Source organism: Sapajus apella, unplaced genomic scaffold, assembly GCF_009761245.1.
Source record: "Sapajus apella isolate SASKATOON/1434 unplaced genomic scaffold, GSC_monkey_1.0 scaffold68, whole genome shotgun sequence".
Taxonomy (NCBI): Eukaryota; Metazoa; Chordata; class Mammalia; order Primates; family Cebidae; genus Sapajus; species Sapajus apella.
Window position 1 is genome coordinate 632,316 of NW_022437008.1, and position 22,312 is coordinate 654,627.

At 52.4% G+C, this 22,312-nt stretch overlaps 1 protein-coding gene across 1 annotated transcript; it reads left to right on the top strand.

Moving 5' to 3' along the window:
* Window positions 1-364: 364 nt before the first annotated feature.
* On the top strand, window positions 365-3,066 carry RABAC1 (Rab acceptor 1). The gene is made up of 5 exons (XM_032249322.1): window positions 365-557; window positions 835-1,047; window positions 1,399-1,496; window positions 2,629-2,730; window positions 2,813-3,066. The coding sequence occupies exons 1-5, from the start codon at window positions 502-504 to the stop codon at window positions 2,899-2,901; spliced, it is 558 nt and encodes a 185-aa protein (XP_032105213.1). The 5' UTR covers window positions 365-501; the 3' UTR covers window positions 2,902-3,066.
* Window positions 3,067-22,312: the final 19,246 nt, after the last annotated feature.

Below are 22,312 nucleotides of genomic sequence, written 5' to 3' on the forward strand. Positions count from 1 at the left end.
ATGGGCTCCACCCCAGACTTGCTGAATGAGAACATCTGGGCTGGGGCCCAGGATTCTGTGTTTTAGCAAGCCCTCCAGGTGTTTTTTTATGCCCTCTAGAGACAGAACGACAGCGCTGCACGGTCTCCATCGTGCCCTCCCCGGGAGAGTACACAACGCCCTCTTCTGCCATTAGAGCTCCCATAACGCCCTCGCGCCTGACAGCCCACCTGTGCCCTCCCGAAACTACAACTCCCACAATGCCCAGAGGCGCGCGCCGTCACTTTCTGGGATTGTATCTTCCAAAGTGTCCTGCGAGTCAGGCCGCCATCATAGCGCCCAACCTCCCAGCCACCGTCAGGACTACAACTCCCACAGTGCCTGGCGACAGAACTACCGTCCCCAGCTGCTCCCTAGCGGCGCCACGTCGGCTCCGCAGAGTGGGGACGGACTCAGGCGGTGCCGGCAGGGTCTGCGGGGTACCGGGCTAGTTACCGCAGCTCTACCCCTCACGACGCAGACATGGCAGCCCCGAAGGACCAGCAGAAGGATGCCGAGGCGGAAGGGCTAAGCGCCACGTGAGCGAGCCGGCTCTAGCCCCTTGGACCCGACACCCGGAGTCCCGGCCCCCGGCCCTCTCCTCCCTTGAGTGCCTGGAGTCCCAGCCCCGAGACGCCGAAGTTTTGGTCCCCGGTCTCCTCTTCTGGGACCCTGGAGTCTGAACCCTTAGCACCCTTTCCCTCTGCGGGCCAGGAATCTGGGGTCCGGGGAGGGAGTCCAGGCTTAGCCCCCTTATTGCGCGGGGATCTGGGCCTCCATCCCGGTCCACCACTGACCCGGCCCCGCCCCGCGCAGGACCCTGCTGCCGAAGCTGATCCCCTCTGGTGCAGGCCGGGAGTGGCTAGAGCGGCGTCGGGCGACCATTCGGCCCTGGGGAACCTTCGTGGACCAGCAGCGCTTCTCACGGCCCCGCAACCTGGGCGAGCTGTGCCAGCGCCTCGTACGCAACGTGGAGTACTACCAGAGCAACTATGTGTTCGTGTTCCTGGGCCTTATCCTGTACTGCGTGTGAGTGCCTTCCGGGCCCCACACCCGCACTCTCCCTCCCCGGCTAGACCCCTCCTCTCCCGGCTCAGGCCCCGCCCCCACCGCCCGGTTCTTCCTCTCCCCGCCCAGGCCCCGCCCCCCGCCGCCCAGGCCCGGTCCCCTAGGGTTGGCTCTCCTAGACCTACCTTGTCACCAAACGGCCAGGTCACTACCCCACCATCACCCTGGCCAGGATGCGGGGTGACTAAATGTCACCTGGCTCTTCCTGGTCTCCAGGATGTAGCTTGCCGTACACCGATGGAGAAGGCCAGGGCTTCCTGGCTGGCCTAGCCCCAGCTGCCTGACTGCTGCCTCCCTGCACTCCTCCTCCAGGGTGACATCCCCTATGTTGCTGGTGGCTCTGGCTGTCTTTTTTGGCGCCTGTTACATTCTCTATCTGCGCACCTTGCAGTCCAAGCTTATGCTGTTTGGTGAGAAATCCCCTGTGCATATGAATTCTTGCTCCTTCACATCCTGGTCTTTTGGAATTACAGACCTTAGACCCCAAACCCAAGTCTGCCCAAGCCTAGATGTAGACTAGGTCCCCCAAACCTGATCCCTTAACATCTCAAAACAGATGCTCCCACCGAGTCTCGGTCCCCTAAATTGCAATTCCTCAAACCCAGATTCTACCTGCCTGCTGTGCCTTAAACCTACCTCTCTCCAAATCACGTGACCCCTTCCCTCTCCCTCATCCCCTCGCCGCTCTCTGCAGCAAGCATCAGCTGCAGGTGCCCATAATGGACACCAGGTGGCGACCTTACACTGGTCTAGATTTGTTCCCATCCCTTTTCTGGCTTTCTGGGATGTGACCAGAAAGACCTTGGGACTTAGAGAGGAAAACTGAGGAGTATGTTTCATGTGGTTCCCAGACTAGTACCAAGGACCACTGGGAAAACAAAATGCCAGGGAAATTCCCCCCAGGGGAAAATCAAGGTTTGCAGTGCAGTCAGGGAGTTGGGATGGGATGGTCAGGTAGACCTGCGGCAAGTTATGTGCATGACAGACTGGGGCGGAGGAGAGTGGGGTGGAGGGAGCACCTGAAGCACAGCCACGACTTGGCTTCAGCTGATTACCATCACCAGAGCATGCGGACCCCATTTCCCAGATCTCTGTGAGAAGCCTATAGTTGGTATTTTTATGTGAAATCATTCACTATGCCAGCCACAAATCACATTATTGCAAAACATCTCAAAAAACACATCCACCGCTGAGATTTGGCCCTCGGGCCACCAGTTTGAGACCCCTGATCTGCGTGAGGGTAGCCGCAGGAGAGCAGAGTAGTCTGGGGAGCAGGAAGCTGGGATCCCAGGAGCTTTCTAGAGGATGTGGACCAGAGGGCAGAGGGTGGGGCTGAGGCAGGTGAGGATGGGGTGCTGTGTTCTGGAGGGGAGTCAGGACAGCACGGGAACAGGGCGACCCCAGGACCTGGAAGGCCTTGGCATGAGTTTGGATTCAATCCCAAGGTCCTGGAGCTTGTATAGATTGTTGGGGGGCAGCAGGGGTTACTCTGGGAGAGGGCATGGAGGGTGGGAACAGCGCCCCAATGCCGTCTGCCCCCAGGCCGAGAGGTGAGCCCAGCCCATCAGTATGCTCTGGCTGGAGGCATATCCTTCCCCTTCTTCTGGCTGGCTGGTGCCGGCTCGGCCGTCTTCTGGGTGCTTGGTGAGTACAGGGTCTGAGCGACTGGGGTGGATGGTGGGGCCAGGCACAGGAGCATGGCCCTGAGCTGCCGGCTTTCCTGCAGGAGCCACCCTGGTAGTCATCGGCTCCCACGCTGCTTTCCACCAGATTGAGGCTATGGACGGGGAGGAGCTGCAGATGGAACCCGTGTGAGGTGCTGCTGGGACCTGCCGGCCTCCCCGGCCAGCCGCCCCGCCCCTGCCCACCCCTGTCCTGCACAGGTCTGCTGCTGCTTGGGCCCACAGCGCTGCCCCATCACAAGCCTGGGGAGGGATTCTACCTTTGAAAATAAAGCTGTTACAGGTGTCATTCAGCAAATACTCCCCCAGCATCTTCTGTGGGTCTCTGTGAGTGGAGCTGGGAATAGTGCAGACCAGGGTTGGCATGGAGCCTGGGGAGTGCGCAAGACGATCGACAAGGTAAACAGGTAAAATATTATGGGATGTCCAATGATGGTGAGTGCTGAGGAGGAGAAAAGAGTTGAGAAAGACAGTGTGCCGGAGGTCCCCGAGACCACCCCAGGTTTGATGGTTCTCTAGGACTTGGGGCTGAGTATGCAGTTACACTCGGAGCTCTGATTTACTCTCATCAAAGGATATGGAGCTGTCAGTGAAAGGAAAAGATGCGTGTGGTGAACTCGGGAAACCTGGCATGCACTTCCAGAGGCCACGCCTAATTCCTCCAGCAGTGTATCATGGCGACCTGTGTGAAATGTCAGCCAGGGACATTCTGATCAGAGCCTCAGCAACCTTGGTTTCATGGGGGTGGTTTCGTGGACCTTCTCTCTGACACATACCAAAATCCCGTCTCCCAGAAAGAAGGCCGGTGCGTGGCACAAACAGCCTAGATAGATAGTCACTCTTATCAGGAAATGAGAAGAACCCTCCTGACACCCAAGTTCCCAGCCAAGCACTGCTTGTGCACCCAGGACTGTCTAAGGACAGCAGTCTGGGGCGGAGCCTGCCATGTTGACTCTTTTCTGCACAGAGAAAGTTCTGGAGTGAGTTGTGGGTTAAAGAGGATGGCCGGAAAAGGCCTCCCTGACGTGACATTCACCAAAGACCTAAATTGAGATGAGAGCAGGAGTAGCCCAGATCCTTTGGAGGAAGAATGATGGGGGCAGAGGAAGCCACAGGGGCATAAGCTGGGAGATAGATGGCAGCAGCCAGAAGGCTCGAAGGCAGCCAGGAGGCAGGTGTGGCTGGAGCAGATGCACAAGGGGGACAGGGTGGGAGGCCAGGGAGCCTTGCGGGCCACAGTGAGGGCTTTGCGTTTTACTCCGTGTCAGATGAAAGAGATGCAGTTTGCTTTTGTGAGGGGGTTTCGCTTTGTTTCCCAGCCCGGTCTCAAGTTCCTGGGCTCAAGCAATCCTCCCCCTGCAGCTTCCCAAAGTGCTGGGACTACTGGTGTGACCCATTGTGTCCAGCCCAGTTTGCCTCTTGCCTTTTCTTTTTTGAGACAGGGTCTTGCTCTATGGGCCAGGCTGGCGTGCAGTGGCACAATCACTGCTCACTGCAGCATCCACCTCTCTGGCTCAAGTGATCCTCCCACCTCAGCCTCCTGAGCAGCTGAGACCACAGGTGCATGCCACCACACCCACTAATTGTTTTTCAACTTTTCATTAGACAGGGTCTCACTGTGTTGCCTGGGCTGGTCTCAAACTCCTGGGCTAAAGCCATCCTCCTGCCTCAGCCTCTTAAAGCACTGGGATTACAGGCATGAGCCAGCCGGTCCAGTTTGCCTTTCATTGTGAGGTGGAGGCTGCCATGTGGGAACAATCACAAGAGAAAAACTCACTTGGGAGGGAACATGCCAGGCAGATGAAGACAACAAGAGAGGTGGCCAGAGGGCCTGAGAAGTGACTTTATTTTTTATTTTTATTTAGAGACAGAGTTACATTCTTGTTGCCCAGGCTGGAGTGCAGTGGTGCAATCTCGGCTCACTACAACCTCCACCTCTCGGGTTCTAGCGATTCTCCTGCCTCAGCCTCCCTAGCAGCTGGGATTACAGGCACCTGCTACCACACCCAGCTAATTATTTGTATTTTTAGTAGAGACGGAGTTTCACTGTGTTGGCCAGGCTGGTCTCGAACTCCTGACCTTAGGCAGTCCACCCGCCTCAGCCTCCCAAAGTGCTGGGATTATAGGCGTGAGCCACTGCGCTCAGTTTGTTTATTTTTTTGAGACAGAGTCTCTGTTGCCCAGGCTGGAGTAAAATGGTACAATCTCGGCTCACTGTAACCTTCTCCCAGATTCAAGCGATTCTCCTGCCTCAGCCTCCTGACTAGTTGGAATTACAGGTTCCCACCAACACACCTGGCTAATTTTTGTATTTTTAGTAGAGACAGGATTTCACCATATTGGCCAGGATGGTCTCGATCTCCCAACCTTGTGATCTGACTGCCTCAGCCTTAATTTTAAAAATATGATTAAGGCTGGGCAGCGTGGCTCATGTCTGTGTAATCCTAACATTTACTTTGGGAGGCCAAGGTGGGAGGATTGCTTGAGCCAGGGTTTGAGACCAGCCTGGATAATATAGCGAGGAAAAAAAAAAAAAAGTTAATTAACTGGGCATGGTAGTGCGGGCATGTAGTCCCAGCCACTTGGGAGGCTGAGGTGGGAGGATGACTTGATCCCAGGACTTCAGTGCTGCAGTGAGCCATGCCTGTACCACTGCACTCCAGCCTGGGCAACACACAGAAACCCCATATCTAAAAATAATAATAAAAAGAAAAGGGCAGCGGTGGTTCCTACCTGTAATCCCAGCGCTTTGGGAAGCCAAGGTGGGTGGACTGCATGAGCTCAGAACTTTGAGACCAGCATGGGCAACATGGCAAGACCCTGTCATTACAAAAAATACAAAAATTAGCCAGGTGTGATGGCGCATGCCTGTGGTCCCAGCTACTTGGGAGGCCAAGGTGAGAGGATTGCTTGAGCCCAGGAGGTCAAGGCTGCAGTGGGCCGAGATTGCACTGCCACTGCACTCCAGCCTGGGTGATAGAGTGAGACCCTGTCTCAAAAGAAGCCAGGGTGGGGGAGAGGGGTGTGTGTGCGGATTAAATAGAAAATTGCAAGTTAGCCCAGGCACAATGGCTCATGTCTGTAATCCCAGCACTTTGGGAGGCTGAGATCAGGGTGGATCACCCGAGGTCAGGAGTTAGAGACCAGCCTGGCAATCATGGCAAAACCCCATCTCTAATAAAAATACAAAAATTAGCTGGGCATAGTGGCACATGCCTGTAATGCCAGCTATCTGGGAGGCTGAGGCAGGAGAGTTGCTTGAACCTGGGGGCAGAGGTTGCAGTGAGCCAAGATCACACCACTGCGCTGCAGCCTGGGTGACAGAGCGAGACTCCATCTCAAAAAAAAAAAAAGATAAAATTGCAAGTGACCTCTATGGCTTGTATTCTGTTTCTATTGGACACACTGGCTTAGATGCTCGGGAAATGGCAGTGCTGGAAACAGACAAGGCCCTGCCATCTGCGAACTCACATTCAGTAGGAGACATGCAGAAAACACATATAGAACCACCAACAAGGGGCTGGGCGCGGTGGCTCATGCCTGTAATCCCAGCACTTTGGGAGGCCGAGGCAGGCAGATCACCTGAGGTCAGGAGTTCGAGAGCAGCCTGACCAACATGGTGAAACCCTGTCTCTACTAAAAATAAAAGATTAGCTGGGCATGGTGGTGGGTCCCTGTAATGCCAGGTCCTCGGTAGGTTAAGGCAGGAGAATTGCTTGAATCCGGGAGGTGAAGGTTGCAGTGAGCTGAGATCGCACCACTGCACTCCAGCCTGGGCGACAGAGTGAGACTCAGTCTCAAAAACAACAACAATCAGGACACTCGGAGGGGAGGGATAAAGGCTCCAGAGCCAAACAAAGGAGACACTTGAGACTGGAGAGCTGCTCAGTGGGCGGGGCCTGGAGAGCCGCTCAGTGGGCAGGGCTGTGCTGGGGATTGAGGGGCTGCTTGGCCCTTGGAGTAGGTCTTGGGGAAGAGTGTTGGAGCCAGAGGGAACAGCAGGTGCAGAGGCCATGAAGTCAGATCTGCTCGATGACAGGGCGGAGTTCCTGGCCAGCCCCAGAGACCATGTTGGGGAGGACAATTGGGGGCCAGATCACGCAGGACCTGTGGGCCATAGTAAGGTCTTTGGATTTTGCCTTAACATGTGAAACCATGGAAGGACATTGAGCAGGGAAGAGGCAGGGTTAAGTGTGAATGTTAGAAATATCCCTCTGGAGGCCGGGCATAGTGGCTCACACCTGTAATCCCAGCACTTTGGGAGGCTGAGCTGAGCACTTTGATAGGGCAACATAGTGAAACCCTGCCTCAGTAAAAAATAAAAATGGCTGGCACGGAAGGATCGCTCGAGGCAAGGAGTTTGAGACCAGCCTGGATAACATGGCAAAATTCCATCTGTACTAAAAATACAAAAATTAGCTGGGCATAGTGGCACACACTTGTGGTCCCAACTACTTGGGAGGGTGAGCTGGGAGAATCACCTGAGCACCACTGCACTCCAGCCTGCGCAATCACAGAGAAAGAAAGGGGAAGAAAAGAAAGAAAAAGAAAAGAAGAAAAGGAAAGGAAAGAAAGGGGGAAGAGAAGGGGGAAGGGAAGGGAAAAAGGAAAGGAAGAAAGGGGGAAGAAAAGAAAGAAAAAGAAAAGAAGAAAAGGAAGATGGGCTAGAGGGAGTGAGACCAGGGAGAATGATCCTGGGGAAGATCCTAGCAGGGAAGTGGTGTGGAGAGGCGGGACAGGGAAGAGATTCAGGAGGTTGAAGGACAGGTCTTGGTGGCTGACCTGCGTGGGAGCTGAGTGGGAGGAAGCAGGAAGACTCCCAGGCTTCAAGCTTTCCACAAGATGGGAAGACCAGGGGGCCTGGGTGTCTGGGTCCACATCAGAGTGCACTTCCAGAATCTGCCACCAGAGGGCAGACAAATGCTTCCACCAGGGAGGGAGCCAGAGATGGACACATCCCTAGGGGACCAGGCACGGCGGGGACCTGGAGTGCTCCCGCCCAAGTCAGGTCACTTGGTCCTACTGAGAGGCCAGGCTTCCAATCCCAATTTTGGAGTAGCAGACGGCGTTTGTTGACCTCAATGTCAGTATTCCCCCGGCGAGACTGAGTGTCTGTGCCCATGCTGGTGTGTGGATGCTAGGTTCAGTCTACATGGCCGGGCTTGCAGTGAATATGGTTGAGATGCCTTGCTTGGAGGCTACTGACGTCAAGGACCCAAGCACCCAGTTCTGAAATCACTGAGGCAGTAGGCTGGAGCTTCGGGTCAGGGGGAGGTTGATACTCAGGCCAAAGGCCTATTCTGAAGGCAACGAGTTATTGAAATGCTAAGACCAGAAACTTCATCTGGGTTGATCAAAACTAGGCTCCCGGGACTGGACGTGGCAGTTTCTGCCTGTAATTCTAGCACTTTGGAAGGCCAAGATGAGAGGATCACTGGAGCCCAGGAGTTCAAGACCAGCCTGGGCAGCATAGTGAGACTCCATTAAACAAACAAAAAAAAAAAAGCCGGGCGCGGTGGCTCAAGCCTGTAATCCCAGCACTTTGGGAGGCCGAGGCGGGTGGATCACGAGGTCAAGAGATCGAGACCATCCTGGTCAACATGGTGAAACCCCGTCTCTACTAAAAATACAAAAAATTAGCTGGGCATGGTGGCGCGTGCCTGTAATCCCAGCTACTCAGGAGGCTGAGGCAGGAGAATTGCCTGAACCCAGGAGGCGGAGGTTGCGGTGAGCCGAGATCGCGCCATTGCACTCCAGCCTGAGTAACAAGAGCGAAACTCCGTCTCAAAAAAAAAAAAAGACCAGGCGTGGTGGCTCATGCCTGTAATGTGAGCACTTTGGGAGGCTGAGACGGGTGGATAACCTGAGGTCAGGAGTTTGAGAACAGCCTGGCCAACATGGTGATACCCTGTCTCAAAAAAAAAAAAAAAAAAAAACGCTGAGTGCGGTGGCTCACACCTGTAATTCCAGCACCTTGGGAGGCCAAGGCAGGCAGATCATGAGGTCAAGAGATCGAGACCATTCTGGCCAACATGGTGAAACCCCATCTCTATTAAAAATACAAAAATTAGCTTGGCTTGGTGGCCCGTGCCTGTAGTCCCAGCTACTCTGGGAGGCTGAGGCAGGAGAATTGCTTGAACGCCGGAGGCGGAGGTTGCAGTGAGCCAAGGTCATGCCACTGTACTCCAGCCTGGTGACAGAGCCAGACTTCGTCTCAAAAATAAATAAATAAAAATAGAAATAAATAAATTAAATAAATAAATAAATAACCAAGGCCAGGCGCAGTGGCTCCTGCCTGTAATCCCAGCACTTTAGGAAGCCAAGGTGGGTGGATCACCTTAGGTTGAAAGTTCAAGACCAGTGTGACCAAAATGGAGAAAACTGCACTCTAGCCTGGGCAACAAGAGTGAAACTCCTTCTCAAAAATAAATAAATAAATCATAAAAAGAGAAAAACTAGGGTGCCATTTCTCTGGTTTGGTTTGGGGTAGGAGAAATTGGAGGGCTTGGTGTCTCATCAAGAGGACAGAGACCAAGGATCTCGTGTCTAATTTGGTAACAGAGTCTGGGATCCAGATGGCTGGTTGGAGGTGACAGATTGGGAATTTGGTTGTCTTGTTTGGTGATATAGCCCGGGCTCCAGTTTCTGATTTGGGGTAACAGTAATTGGAGATCTGTTTGGGAGGCTGAGGTGGGAGGATTGCCTGAAGCCAGGAGTTTGAAAGCAGATCGGCTAAAAAATGAAGTCCTGTCTCTACAAAAAATAAAAAATTAGCTGGGGATTGTGGTACATGCCTGTGGCTCCAGCTACTGGGGAGGCTGAGATGGGAGGATCGCTTGAGTCCAAGGGTCTGAGGCTGCAGTGAGCTAGGATAATGACACTGCACTCCAGCCTGGGAGTCCCTGTCTTTAAAAAGGAAAAATGCAGTGGGTTCAGTTCTCAGTTTTTTTTTTTTTTTTTTTTAGATGGATTCTTGCTCTGTCTCCCAGGCTGGATTTCAGTGGCATGATCTCAGCTCACTGCAACCTCCACCTCCCATGTTCAAGGGATTCTCCTGCCTCGGTCTCCTGAGTAGCTGGGATTACAGGTGTGTGCCACCACACCCAGCTAATTTTTTGTACTTTTAGTAGAGATGGGGTTTCACCATGTTGGTCAGGCTGGTCTCAAACTCCTGACCTCAGGTGATCCGCCCACCATGGCCTCCCAAAGTGCTAGGATTACAGACATGAGCCACTGTGCCCGGCCCAGTTCTCAAACTTTAAGTGACAGATTAGAGACTTCTGTCTGGTTGAGGTGACAGGAACCACAGTTGTTGGAGGTGGCAGAGACTGATGTTCTTGTCTAAGTTGGGGTGATGGGGGCTGAGATTCTAAGATCTGTTTGGGGTGAAAGACTGAGTTCTGATTGTCTAATTTCTCGTGACCAAGACTGGGAGTCCTGGCACCTCCTTAGGGGTATTGGATGCGGGAATCTCGGCTCCTTTGAGGTGACACTGGGTTGAGACTGAAATTTAGGGTTTGGGGTACCAGACTGAGAGTTTGATGACCACTTTAGAGCAGCAGTCACTGGGGATCTGGTGAACTCCACTGGGGTGTCTGAGACTCGAGGTCTGGTTATCTCGCTTTGGTGCCAGAGGCCACCAGTCCAATTGTCTGGTTTGGGGTTACAGAGACCAAAGGACTGGTCATCTAATTTGAGGTGATGACCAAAGCCCGGGGGGTCAGGGCCTCGGTTTGGGGTGGAATACCTGGGGCAACCAGTTGGCTAGTTTGAGGCTGCAGCCACTAGGGGTCTGTCTGCCTAGCTGGGGTAACAGACTGGGATCTGGTTGGATAGTATGGGATGCTGAGATCGGGGGTCCAGATGCCCAGTTTGGGACAACAGAAGTGGGAGTTAGCCTGGACAACATAGCGAGACCCTGTCTCAATAAAAAATAAAAATGGCTGAGCATGGTGGCTCACGCCTGTAATCCCAGCACTTTGGGAGGCTAAGGTGAGCAGATCACGAGGTCAGGAGTTGGAGACCAGCCTGACCAACATGGTGAAATCCCATCTCTACTAAAAATACAAAAATTAGCCAGGCATGGTGGCACATGCCTGTAATCCCAGCTACTTGGGAGGCTGAGGCAGGAGAATTGCTTGAATCTGGGAGGCAGAGGCTGCAGTAAGCCGAGATCGCGCCACTGTACTCCAGCCTGGGCGACAGAGTGAGACTCCGTCTCAAAAATAAGTAAATAAATAGAAATAAATCAGCCGGTCATGGTGGTGTGGGCCTGTAGTCCCAGCTACTCAGGAAGCTGAGGTGGGAGGATCACGTGAGCCCAGAAGGCCCAGGCCGCCGTGAGTTATGATCGCACCACCACACTCCAGCCTGGGTGAAGCTATAAGTCTTGAAAAAGAAAAAGAAAAAGCAGAAATGGACGTTTCTTTGCCTAGATTGGGTTGATGGAAACAGGGGGCTCTGGTTTCTAATTTTGTGGGATAAAGACTGGGATCCCAGGACCTAGCTTGGGACACAAAGACTGGGAAGTTAAATTTGGGGTGACAGGGACTGGGAGGTTAGCTCCCTAGTTTGTAATGACAGAGATTAGGAATCAGTTGTCCAGGGTGGGATGAAATGACAGGGGTACCAGGGTCTAGTTTGGGGTGACACAGAATGGAAGTTAGCTTGCCTCATTTGGCGTGAGTGCGACCAGTTGTCTGGCCATCTAGTTTAGGAGACAGATTGGATGGAGTCTGGTCCACCAGATAGAGATTAATGGGACTGTGGGCCCAGATCTCTAGTCTGAGCTCACATTTTATGCAACATGTTGCTCAATGTGGGGTGACAGAGCCTAGATGTACAGTTGTGCTGTTTGGGGTGGCAGCGTCTGGGGGTCAGTTGTCCAGGACTGTGAGACAGAGGCTGGGTCTCAGGGCTATGTATTCAGGCTAACAGAGATGGAGGGTTTGGTTGTTTTTTTTTTTTTTGTTAGAACGAGAGAAAGGAAGAAAAAGAATAAAAAAAAAGAAAAAAGAAAAAAAAGAAAAAGAATAAAGGAAAGGAAGAAAGAGGAAGAGGGAGAGGGAGAGAGAACAGGGGTGTTGCTTTATTGCCCGGGCTAGAATGCAGTCTAAAACTGGGTATGCCTGTAATTGTGTTTAATAATAGAGACATTAAAAAAAAAATGAGGGAAGAAAATAATTAACAAGCAGCCAACCAATATTTCATTTAAACCTGTAAATAGGTGTGATGTAGTACTGATAAGAGTGTATATTTTGTGTATTTAAAGTGGAGAGTTCTATGAATGTTAATTAAGTCTACTTGTTCCAGATCTGAGTTCAAGTCCTGGATATCGATGTTAACATTCTGTCTCATTGATCTATCTAATATTGATGTTGAAGTCTCCCGCTATTATTGTGTGGGGGTCCAAGTCTCTTTGTAAGTCTTATATATCTGGGTATTCCTGTATTGGGTGCATATATGTTTAGGATCTTTAGCTCGTCTTGTTACATTGATCCTTTTATCTTTATGTAATATCTTTCTTTGCTTCTTTTGATCTTTGTTGCTTTGAAATCTATTTTATCAGCAAAAATTGCAACTCCTGCTTTCTATTTATTTATTTTAGCTCTCCATTTGGTTGGTAAATTTTTGACCATCCCTTTGTTTTGAGTCTTTATGTATCCTTGCATGTGAGATGGATCTGGATGTAGCATACCAATGGGTCTTGGCTTTTTTTGCCTGTCTGTGTCTTTGGATTGGGGGATTTAGTCAATTTAAATTTAGAATTAATAACAATATATGTGTGTTTGATACTGTCATTTAATGTTAGCTGACTGTTTTGCCCATTAGTTGATGCAATTTCTTAAATATGTTGATGTTCTTTATTTTTTGGTATTTTTTAGAAAGGCTGATACTGGTTGTTCCTTTCTATTTGTGGTGGTTCTTTCAGAAGCTCTTGTAAAGCAGGCCTGGTGGTGATGAAATCTGAGTGCTTGCTTGTTCACAAAAGATTTTATTTTTCCTTCGCTTATGAAGCTTAGTTTGGCTGGATGTAAAATTCTGGGTTGAAAGTTTTTTTCTTTAAGGATGTTGAATATTGGCCCCCACTCTCTTCTGGCTTGTAGGGTTTCTGCTGAGAGATCTGCTGTGAGTCTGATGGGCTTCCCTTTATGGGTAACCTGACCTTTCTGGCTGCCCTCAGTATTTTCTCTTTCATTTCAACCCTGGTGAATCTGGCGATTATGTGCCTTGAGGTTGGTCTTCTTGAGGAATATCTTTGTGGTGTTCTCTGTATTACCTGGAGTTGAATATTGTCCTGCCTTGCTAGGTTGGGAAAGTTTTCCTGAATAATATCCTGAAGCGTATTTTCCAGCTTGGATTGATTCTCTTCGTCACATTCAGGTACACCTATCAAACGTAGATTAGGTCTTTTCACATAGTCCCGTATTTCTTGGAGACTTTGCTCGTTCTTTTTTATCCTTTTTTCTCTAATCTTGTCTTTTTGTTTTATTTCATGAAGTTGGTCTTCGACCTCTGATATCTTTTCTTCTACTTGATCAATTCGGCTGTTTAAACTTGTGCATAGTTCGCGAAATTCTCGTGTTGTATTTTTCAGCTCCATTAATTCACTTATATTCCTCTCTAAATTGTGTGTTATTGTTAACATTTCTTCAAACCTTTTTTCAAAGTTCTTGGTTTCTTTGCATTGGGTTAGAACAAGTTCTTTTAATTCCCAGAAGTTTCTTATCATCCACTTTTTAAAGCCAGCTTCTGCTAATGGAACACAGTCTTTCTCCATCAGGCCTTGTTCTGTTGCTGATGAGGAACTGTGATCCCCTGTAGAGGGAGAGGCGTTCTGAGTTTGGGTATTCTCAGCCTTTTTAGGCTGTTTTCTTCCCTTCGTTATAGATTTATCCATCTGTGGTCTTTATAATTACCGTCTTTATAGTTGGGTTTCTGAATGGACATCCAACTTGTTGATTCCCGGCGCCAGAATCTGAGCAACCCACTGCTCCGGCCAAAACAGCAGCTTTAAGATTGATGGTGCTTTTCTGACTGCACCAAGAACCGCCACACCAAGGCAGCAGCAAAACCGCCTCACCGGCCTCAAGAGTCACGCTGGCGACACGTGGGGCTCCTCCGCTGGGAATCTCCTGGTGTGTGAGCAACAAAAATTGATCTGAAAGTGTGGCGTCCTCTCGTTCTCTGCTCTTTCAGTGGGAGCTGCAATCCCCAGCTGCTAGTGATCAGCCATCTTGGATCTCTCTCCAAGATGGGTTTGGTTTTATAGTTTTGTTTGTGGGGACAAATCGGAGACCAGGGGACATGTGAGCTCATAGACTCTGGAGGTCCAGTTGCCTAGTTCTGCAGGACAGAGATTAGGGTCCCTGGGTATATCTGGGGTGACAGAGACTGGGGTCTGGTTGTCTTGTGATAATGGCCATTTTAATGCATGTGAAGTAATTTTTGTTCTTTGAGATTGAGTTTTGTTCTTGTTGCCCAGGCTGGAGTGCAGTGGTGTGATCTCTGCTCACTGCAACCTCTGCCTCCCAGGTTCAAGAAATTCTCCTGCCTCAGCCTCCTGAGTAGCTGGGATTACAGGCATGCACCACCATACCCAGCTAATCTGTTGTATTTTTACTAGAGAGGGGGTTTCTCCCAGTTGGCCAGGCTGGTCTCAAAGTCCTGACCTCAGGTGATCCACCCGCCTTGGCCTCCCAAAGTGCAGGGATTACAGGCGTGAGCCACCTCCCCCAGGCAGAGGTAATTTTATTTTGACCATTATTATTATTACTTTGGAGACAGAGTCTTGCTCTGTCACCTAGGCTATAGTGCAGTGGCGTGATCTCGGCTCACTGCAACCTCCACCTCCCGGGTTCAAGCTGTTCTACTGCCTCAGCCTCCTGGGCAGCGGATAATAGGCCACCGTGCCTGGCCTATTTTATTTTATTTTAGAGACAGGGTCTCACTCTGTTGCCCAAGCTGGAGTGAGGTGGCACAATCATGGCTCGCTGCGGCCTTGACCTCCCTGGAGTCAGGTCCCACCTAGGCCTCCTGGAGCTACAGGCATGTGCCACCATGCCCAGCTAATTTGTTAGAGACAGGGTCCCACTATGTCGCCCAGGCTGCTCTCAAATTTCTGGGCTCATCAGCTTGCTCATTTGTGGTGACAGTTTAGGTCTTGTCATCTATCTTGCTGTGCCAGATTCATCCATGTCATGTATGGGGTGACAGAGACTACTGGTCTTGTTTTCTAGTTTGGGGTGACAGTGTCTGGGGTCTTTTTGTCCAGTTTGGGCTGACAGTGATTGGGGTTCAGTTGTCCATTTGAGGGAGGCCGAGGCTGGGATCAGTGGTCTAGTTTGTGGTGATGATGAGAAGTCAAGTCCCTGCACTGGGGTAACACAGATAGGGGTACAGTTTTCCAGTTCTGGGGGCAGAGGCTTCCTGGCTTGGGGGACCGAGACTGGGGGTGCCATTGTGCAGCTGGAGGGATGAGGGTGAAGAGCGCCTATTTGGGTTAGGGGTGGCAGGAGCTGTCACTTCAGTCCTCTAGCTTGGGGTACAGAGCCCAGAGTGCTGCTGCCTGAGTGTTCCTGGGACAACTGAGTCAAGGGTTTCCTGAACCCAGGTGTGGGGTCTCTGAGTGAGTGTGGCCAGCAGTGTGGAGCTTTGTGTGCAGGTCACTGAAGCTGGGAGTGTGGGCATTTGGAACGAAGGTGCCAAGAGGTCAGAGTCCCAGGACTCAAGGCCTACTGGAGGGGAGCATCATGGCTATGACACGAAGGGCCAGTGTGTTCAAGGCACATCCACACCTGTGGGTGACAGTGATAGAGACCTCTAGTTGGGTAAGATGGAAACTGGGGCTCTAATGCCTGGCCTAGGGTCACTGCAGGCACAGGTAGCCTTGGGGTTTCTGGCTCTGGAGACCCAGCTGCCCTTTTTTGGACGTAGGAAGATCCTGTGGGTCTAAAGCCTAGTCTGAGCTGGGTGGAGTGGCTCACACCTGTAATCCCAACACTTTGGGAGGTTGAGGCGGGCAGATCACCTGAGGTCACCAGTTCAAGACCAGCCTGGCCAACATGGTGAAACCCCATCTCTACTAAAAATACAAAACTTAGGCATGGTGGTGGGCGCCTGTAATCCCAGCTACCTGGGAGGCTGAGGCAGGAGAATCACTTGAACCCAAGAGGTGGAAGTTGCAGTGAACTGAGATTATGCCCCTGCATTCCAGCCTGGTGACAGAGCAAGACCCTATCTCCAAAAAAAAAAAAAAAAAAAAAAAAAAAGAAAAAAGAGAAAGAAAGAAAGAAAGAGAAAGAAAGAAAGAAAAGAAATTAAAAAGACTAGCTGAAAAAAAAAAAAAGAAAAGAAAAGAAAAAAAAGACTAGCTGAGTGAGGCCAGGCGCGGTGGCTCATGCCTGTAATCCCAGCACTTTGGGAGGCCGAGACGGGCAGGTCACCTGAGATCACAAGTTCGAGACCAGCCTGACCAACATGGAGAAACCCCATCTCTATTAAAAATACAAAAGTAGTCGGGTGTGGTGGCACATGCCTGTAATCTCAGCTATTAAAGAGGCTGAGGCAGGAGAATTGCTTGAACCCAGAAGGTGGAGGTTGCGGTGAGCCAAGATCACACCATTGCACTCCAGCCTGGGCAACAAGAGCAAAACTCCATCTTTAAAAAAAAAAAAAAAAACTAGCTGGGTATGGTGGCACATACCTGTAGTCCAAGCTAGTCCCACTGAGATGGAAAGATCTCTTGAGTCTAGGAGGTCGAGACCAGCCTTGGCAACATAGTGAGACCCCCATCTCCACAACAACAACAAAAAAAATTAGCTGGTCACAGTGGCAACTGCCTGCAGTCTGCAGTCCCAGCTACTTGGGAGGTTGAGGGAGGACCTCTTGAGCCCAGGAGTTTGAGGCTGCAGGAAGCCCTGACTGTACCACAGAGCAATAGCATGTCTCCAAAAAAACACCTCATTTGGGGGCAAATGGTTGGATGTGCTGGTCAAGATGTATTGTTTATGGGTGACTAAAACTGAGGACTCAGATTCTCACTTTGAAAAGACAGATGCTGGGGCTCAAGATCCTGAATTTGGGGTGCCTAGAGTTCCTCCTGCTCAGTTCTGGGTGCAAGTGAGCCCTTGTTCCTGTTTTGGCACACCTAACACTGGCTCTAGATGTCTGCAGTTGTGTGGCTTCGTCACTGAGGCTGGGGATGGGGGCTACTGACGCCCACATTAGTGATGACGGGTTGGGGGGTCAACTGTCTAGATTAGAAGTGACTTCCTGCCGGGCGCAGTGGCTCAAGCCTGTAATCCCAGCACTTTGGGAGGCCGAGGCGGGTGGATCACGAGGTCAAGAGATCGAGACCATCCTGGTCAACATGGTGAAACCCCGTCTCTACTAAAAATACAAAACATTAGCTGGGCATGGTGGTGTGTGCCTGTAATCCCAGCTACTCAGGAGGCTGCGGCAGGAGAATTGCCTGAACCCAGGAGGCGGAGGTTGCGGTGGGCCGAGGTCGTGCCATTGCACTCCAGCCTGGGTAACAAGAGTGAAACTCCATCTCAAAAAAAAAAAAAAAAAAGAAGTGACTTCCTGCAGCATTTCACCTGTTACGTTTGAGGCCAGTCAGTTCACAGACTCAGGTGTCAAGTCTAGGGTGACTGGTTTTGAGGTTTAGCGGTGACCACATTGACAGTCCACATGTTGATTTGGGGGTCCTACTGATCACTGTAAGGCTGACTGAGGTTTGGAGCTCACTTGCCTAGTGTTGGGGTCACTGAGTCTGGGTGCCCCAGGCCCTGGTTTTGGGGTCATCTGAGACTGAGAGGCTATATGCAAAGTGTGTGGGTGACTGGCTGTGGAGCTGAAATGCCTATTTTGAGAGTGACTCACTGTGGTTTTGCTGACCGGGAGGCCCTAAAGGTTAATTTAGCAGTGAGTGAAACTGTGGGCCTGTATTCTTTTTTTTTGGAGATGGGGTCTCACTCTGTTGCCCAGGTTGGAGTGCAGTGGCGCCATCTTGGCTCACTGCAACCTCTGCCTCCCGGATTCAAGCGATTCTCCTGTCTCAGCCTCCCGAGTAGCTGAGATTACAGGCGCACACCACCACACCCGGCTAATTTTTTGTATTTTAGTAGAGACGGGGTTTCACCATGTTGCCCAGGCTGCTCTCGAACTCCTGAGCTCAGGCAGTCTGCCCGCCTCGGCCTCCCAAAGTGCTGGGATTATAGTTTTGAGCCACCATGCCTGGCCTGTGGGCCTGTATTCTAATTTGGGAACTGATTAAGGCTGGGGCCCTAAATCCAAAATAGAGGTGACTTACCATGGTGTTCAGTAAGAGGGTTCTGAGGCGGGGTGGCTTCAGAGCCCAAATTTGTGGCTCAAATTCCAAAAACCCTTAGGTTGTGGGTAGCTGTGGCAAAACATTCAGATGTCTAGTTTAGGGGTATGTAATGCCGGCTGCCCAGATGCTGAGGTTGGGATGACCATCTGAGAGCCCAAACACCAATTTGGAGTATCAGCTGGGGCCCAGATGTCCCTTGGCAGGTCCAGTGCCACACTGGGGTTGTGTCATCAGATGCCTCCTGGGGGTGTCACAGAAGCCCATCTTTGGGGGGTTAAGAGAAGCAACCAGATGTCTGGTTTGAGGTTACTAGTTGTGAGTTCCTAACATTTATATACAATTTGGGGGTCACTGACTCGCAAGACCTAGTTGCCAGCGTTTGCAGGTTTTTTTTTTTTTTTTTTTTTTTTGAGACAGAGTCTCGCTCTGTTGCCCAGGCTGGAGCACTGTGGCGCGATCTTGGCTCACCACAACCTCTGCCTCCCAGGTTCAAACAATTCTCCTGCTTCAGCCTCCTGAGTAGCTGGGATTACAGGTGCAAGCCACCATGCGTGGCGAATTTTTTTATTTTTAATAGAGATGGGGTTTCACCATGTTGGTCAGGCTGGTCTCAAACTGCTGACCTCAAGATCAGCCCGCCTCAGTCTCCCAAAGTGCTGGGCTTACAGGCATGAGCCACCTCGCCTGGCTGGGTTTGTGGTTCTTTGTACCTAGTTTGGGGTGATGGAATTTGGGGTGTTGTTCCTTAGTGTGGGAGTGTCTGAGGCTAACCACCCAGATACCTGGTTCGGGGTACACTGACACAGAGTCTCAGATCCTGGGGGAGCCTCAATGCCTAGTTTAGGAGTGGCTTAAATTGGGGATCTTTTTTTTTTTTGATACAGGGTCTCACGATCGCCCAGACCTGAGTACAGTGATATCATCACAGCTCACTATAGCCTTGATCTCCCAGGCTCAAGTGATCCTCCCATCTCAGCCTCCGGAGTAGCTGGGACTAAGGTATGCCATCTGGCTAATTTTATTTTTTGTAGAGGTAAGGTCTTGGTATGCTACTCAGGCTGGCCTCCAACTCCTGGGCTAAAGGGATCCTCCTGCCTCAGCCTCCCAAAGTGCTGGGATTACAGGCGTAAACCACTACGTCCAGCTGCTTCTTGTGTCTTATCAGGTCCCTTAGCAGTGGATTGAGGGCCCACCTGGGCAACCCCAGATAATCCCATCTCAAGAGCCTTCATTTAATTGCACCTGCACAGACTCTTCTATAAGGTCACATTAGCAGGTTCTGGGGTCAGGATGTGGATATACCTTTTTGGGGGGCCACCATTCAACCTACTATGAGGGTGTTTGAGGCAGGCACCCTAAATCTCACGTTTGGTCTCTCTTGATTATGGGCTTCCCGGTGTTTGGATGAGGAAGACTGACCTTGCGGGTCAGCTCCACACGCCTGATTTGGGGGTTATTGACTTGCCTACTTCTGAGGGTAACAGCCTATGGTGTGCTAATGATCAGTGTAGAGTAACTGAAGTTGGAGTTTGGAGACAAGAGGGATAGTTTGGAGATCTGAGCTTCAGTGTCACAGAGTCCTCCTAACTTTGGGCGTATCTGAGGTTGGGATGCTAGATGCTGAGTTTGTGGGGTAACTTACAGGGGTCCCTAACTCTTATGAGTGGGGGTGAAAGCTCAGATGTGTATTGTAAGGGCAGGTGATGCTAGAATTCGAGGTGCCAAGTTGGGGGGCTACGAAAGCTGGTTGTTGACCAGGCATGGTGGCTCGTGCCTGTAGTCCCAGTTCCTTGAGAGGCTGAGGCAGGAGGATCACTTGAACCTGGGAGGTTGAGGCTACAGTAGGCCGAAATCATGCCACTCCAGCTCTAGACTGGGCAACAGAGCAAGGCCCCGTCTTAAAAAAAAAAAGTTGGTTGTCCACATGCATCGGTGAGGCTGACCAATGATTGGGTCTGGACGCAAGGTTTGGGGCTGATGCTAGAGAGTCACATGACTAGTGTTAAGGTGACTTGCTGGGGTGTTTCTGAGGTTCCTTGGTTTAGTAGAAACTGAGTCTGGGGAGTCAGATGTCTAGTCTGGGGGAGTCTTAGGTTGGGTGGGGCCCAGAGTCTCATTTTGACTTGAGTCTAAGGATCCAGTTGTCAGGTTTCGGGTTGCCCAGTTTAGGGGTGTCTGACTTTCAGTCCCATTTTTGAGTTTGTATGTGTTGAGCATGGGGTCACATGCTGAGTGGGGTGACAGCAGCTGGGGCCTATTTCTCTAGATCGTGGGTGGTTCATCTTGGGGTCCTGATGAGGTTCAATGAGGAAAGCCTAGTTTAGGTGTGCCAAATTTGGGACCCCAACGTCTAATTTGGGCGTGACAGTATGGGGAATAAATGCCTAGTTTGGCGAGGCTTGTGGAGTTATCCATGCTTATTTTGAGGTAACTGACCTAAGGTCCATTTCCCTTATTCTCTGAGTGTTTTGGGTTGGAGGACTTGTTTGGTGGTGAATGGAACTGGGGCCCAGAATCCTCATTTTGGGGTGCCTGGGGCTAGGGTGCGTTACCACCTTCTATGTTTGTGAGTCCGAGTAGCCATTCACGCGGCCTGGGGTGATCCAGGCCCATGTCTAGATCTGATCCCAGGGGTCTCTGGTCCATGGGGGTGCTTCGGAGGGAGGGGAGGGATACGCAGGCCTGGTTTGTGGGTATCTAGATGCCTCCTTTAGGGGAATCTCAGACTAGGGTCCTGTGGTCCTAGGGATCTAGTCCCAGCGCTGGGGGAGCCAATTCTGGTGCTACCCCCCAAGGCTGGGCCCCTCCTGGGAGCGTTCGGGGGATGGTCAATTTGTGGGTGACCGTCCCTTTGTGGGTGACCGACTTGGGGGAATAGGTGTTCCTGTTGGGGACTGAGCGGGGCCAGGCGCGGTGGGGGTGTGTGGCTGCTGTGCGGAGCCGGCTGCGCCCCAGGGCCTGGCTGCAGCGGGGGTTCCCGCGGGAAGCGGAGCGCGGCGCGGCGGCCGGCGGTGGGAGGGCGAGCGCGGGAGTGACAGGAGAGGAAGAAAAATGGGCCGAGAAATCAGAGTGGACGCGCGGGGGGCGCGAGTCCGGGAGCGGGCGGCAGCGGTGGCGAGGGGCGGGGGCCGCACTGTCTGCCTCAGGGGATGCCGCCCGCCCGCCTTCCCGGACCCCGCCCTTGGAGGCCGGGGCCAGCGATCCGACCCCTCCTCTAATTCCCACCCTGCACCCTCTCCCGGCCGCTCCCGCCTCATTCCAGTCCCCACCACTCCCGTCTTCCAGGTCCCCGCTCGCGTCCCCGACGGCCCCCTCCCGCGTTCTCCGTTCCTTCCCGGACTTCTATTCACTTTCTGGCGCTCCGAGCCCTCCCCGCCGCGTTCTCCAGCTCACCCCGCCTGCGTTCTAGCTGAGCCGCCCACGTTCTAAACTGGCTCTGCGCCCGAACCCCCTTCGCCCTGGGCCCCGGCCCCTTTCCTAACTCTGCCCAAGTCTTCCAGTGGCCTCTTTCTTCAGCATCCCCCGGGAGCCCCCCAAGTCCCCTCTGAGGCGGAAATGGGGTGCACGGCGGCGGGGGCGGGGCGGGGCGACGGGGAGGGGCGGGGCGGGGGCGGCGGCCAATGGAGCGGGAAGCAGGACAAATGAGGCCCGGCCCGCACGGCCGACAGGCCCCTCCATCTTCCCATTAGTGCCTAATGGCCCCCCCGCCGCCGCCTGATGAAGATTTATCGGCCCCGGAACCCCCGCCCCTCCGCCCCCGGGCTCCCTCCCCGCGCCCGCCAGGCCTCGCCCCGCCCCCGCCCGCGCCCGCGCGGACACCTGATGAAGCCGTCACCGCGGGGGAAGGGGGCCCCCGAGACGTCTCTCCGCCGAGACCAGACGAGACAGTCGCGCAGAGACGCCGAGGGGAGGCGAGGAGAAAGTTCCGGGCTCGCAGAGTCAGGGTCCCCGGGAGGGAGTGGAGGGGAGGGTCTGAGCTGCCGCCGAGGGGATCCCCCAAACTGTGAATCCGACCCTAGTGCTGGGCCCAGGAGTCGGGCGCGGGTGGGAGGGGGGCGGCTGCCCTGGAGGACCAGGCGGGGTTTTCACGCATCCATGGGAGGCTAGAGGCCCGCAAGTCGGGGCTTCGACATAAGTGGATTCTGGACCAAGCTGGGACCAGGAGGGGTGGGAGCCTGGACTCCTGGGTCTGAGGGAGGAGGGAGGG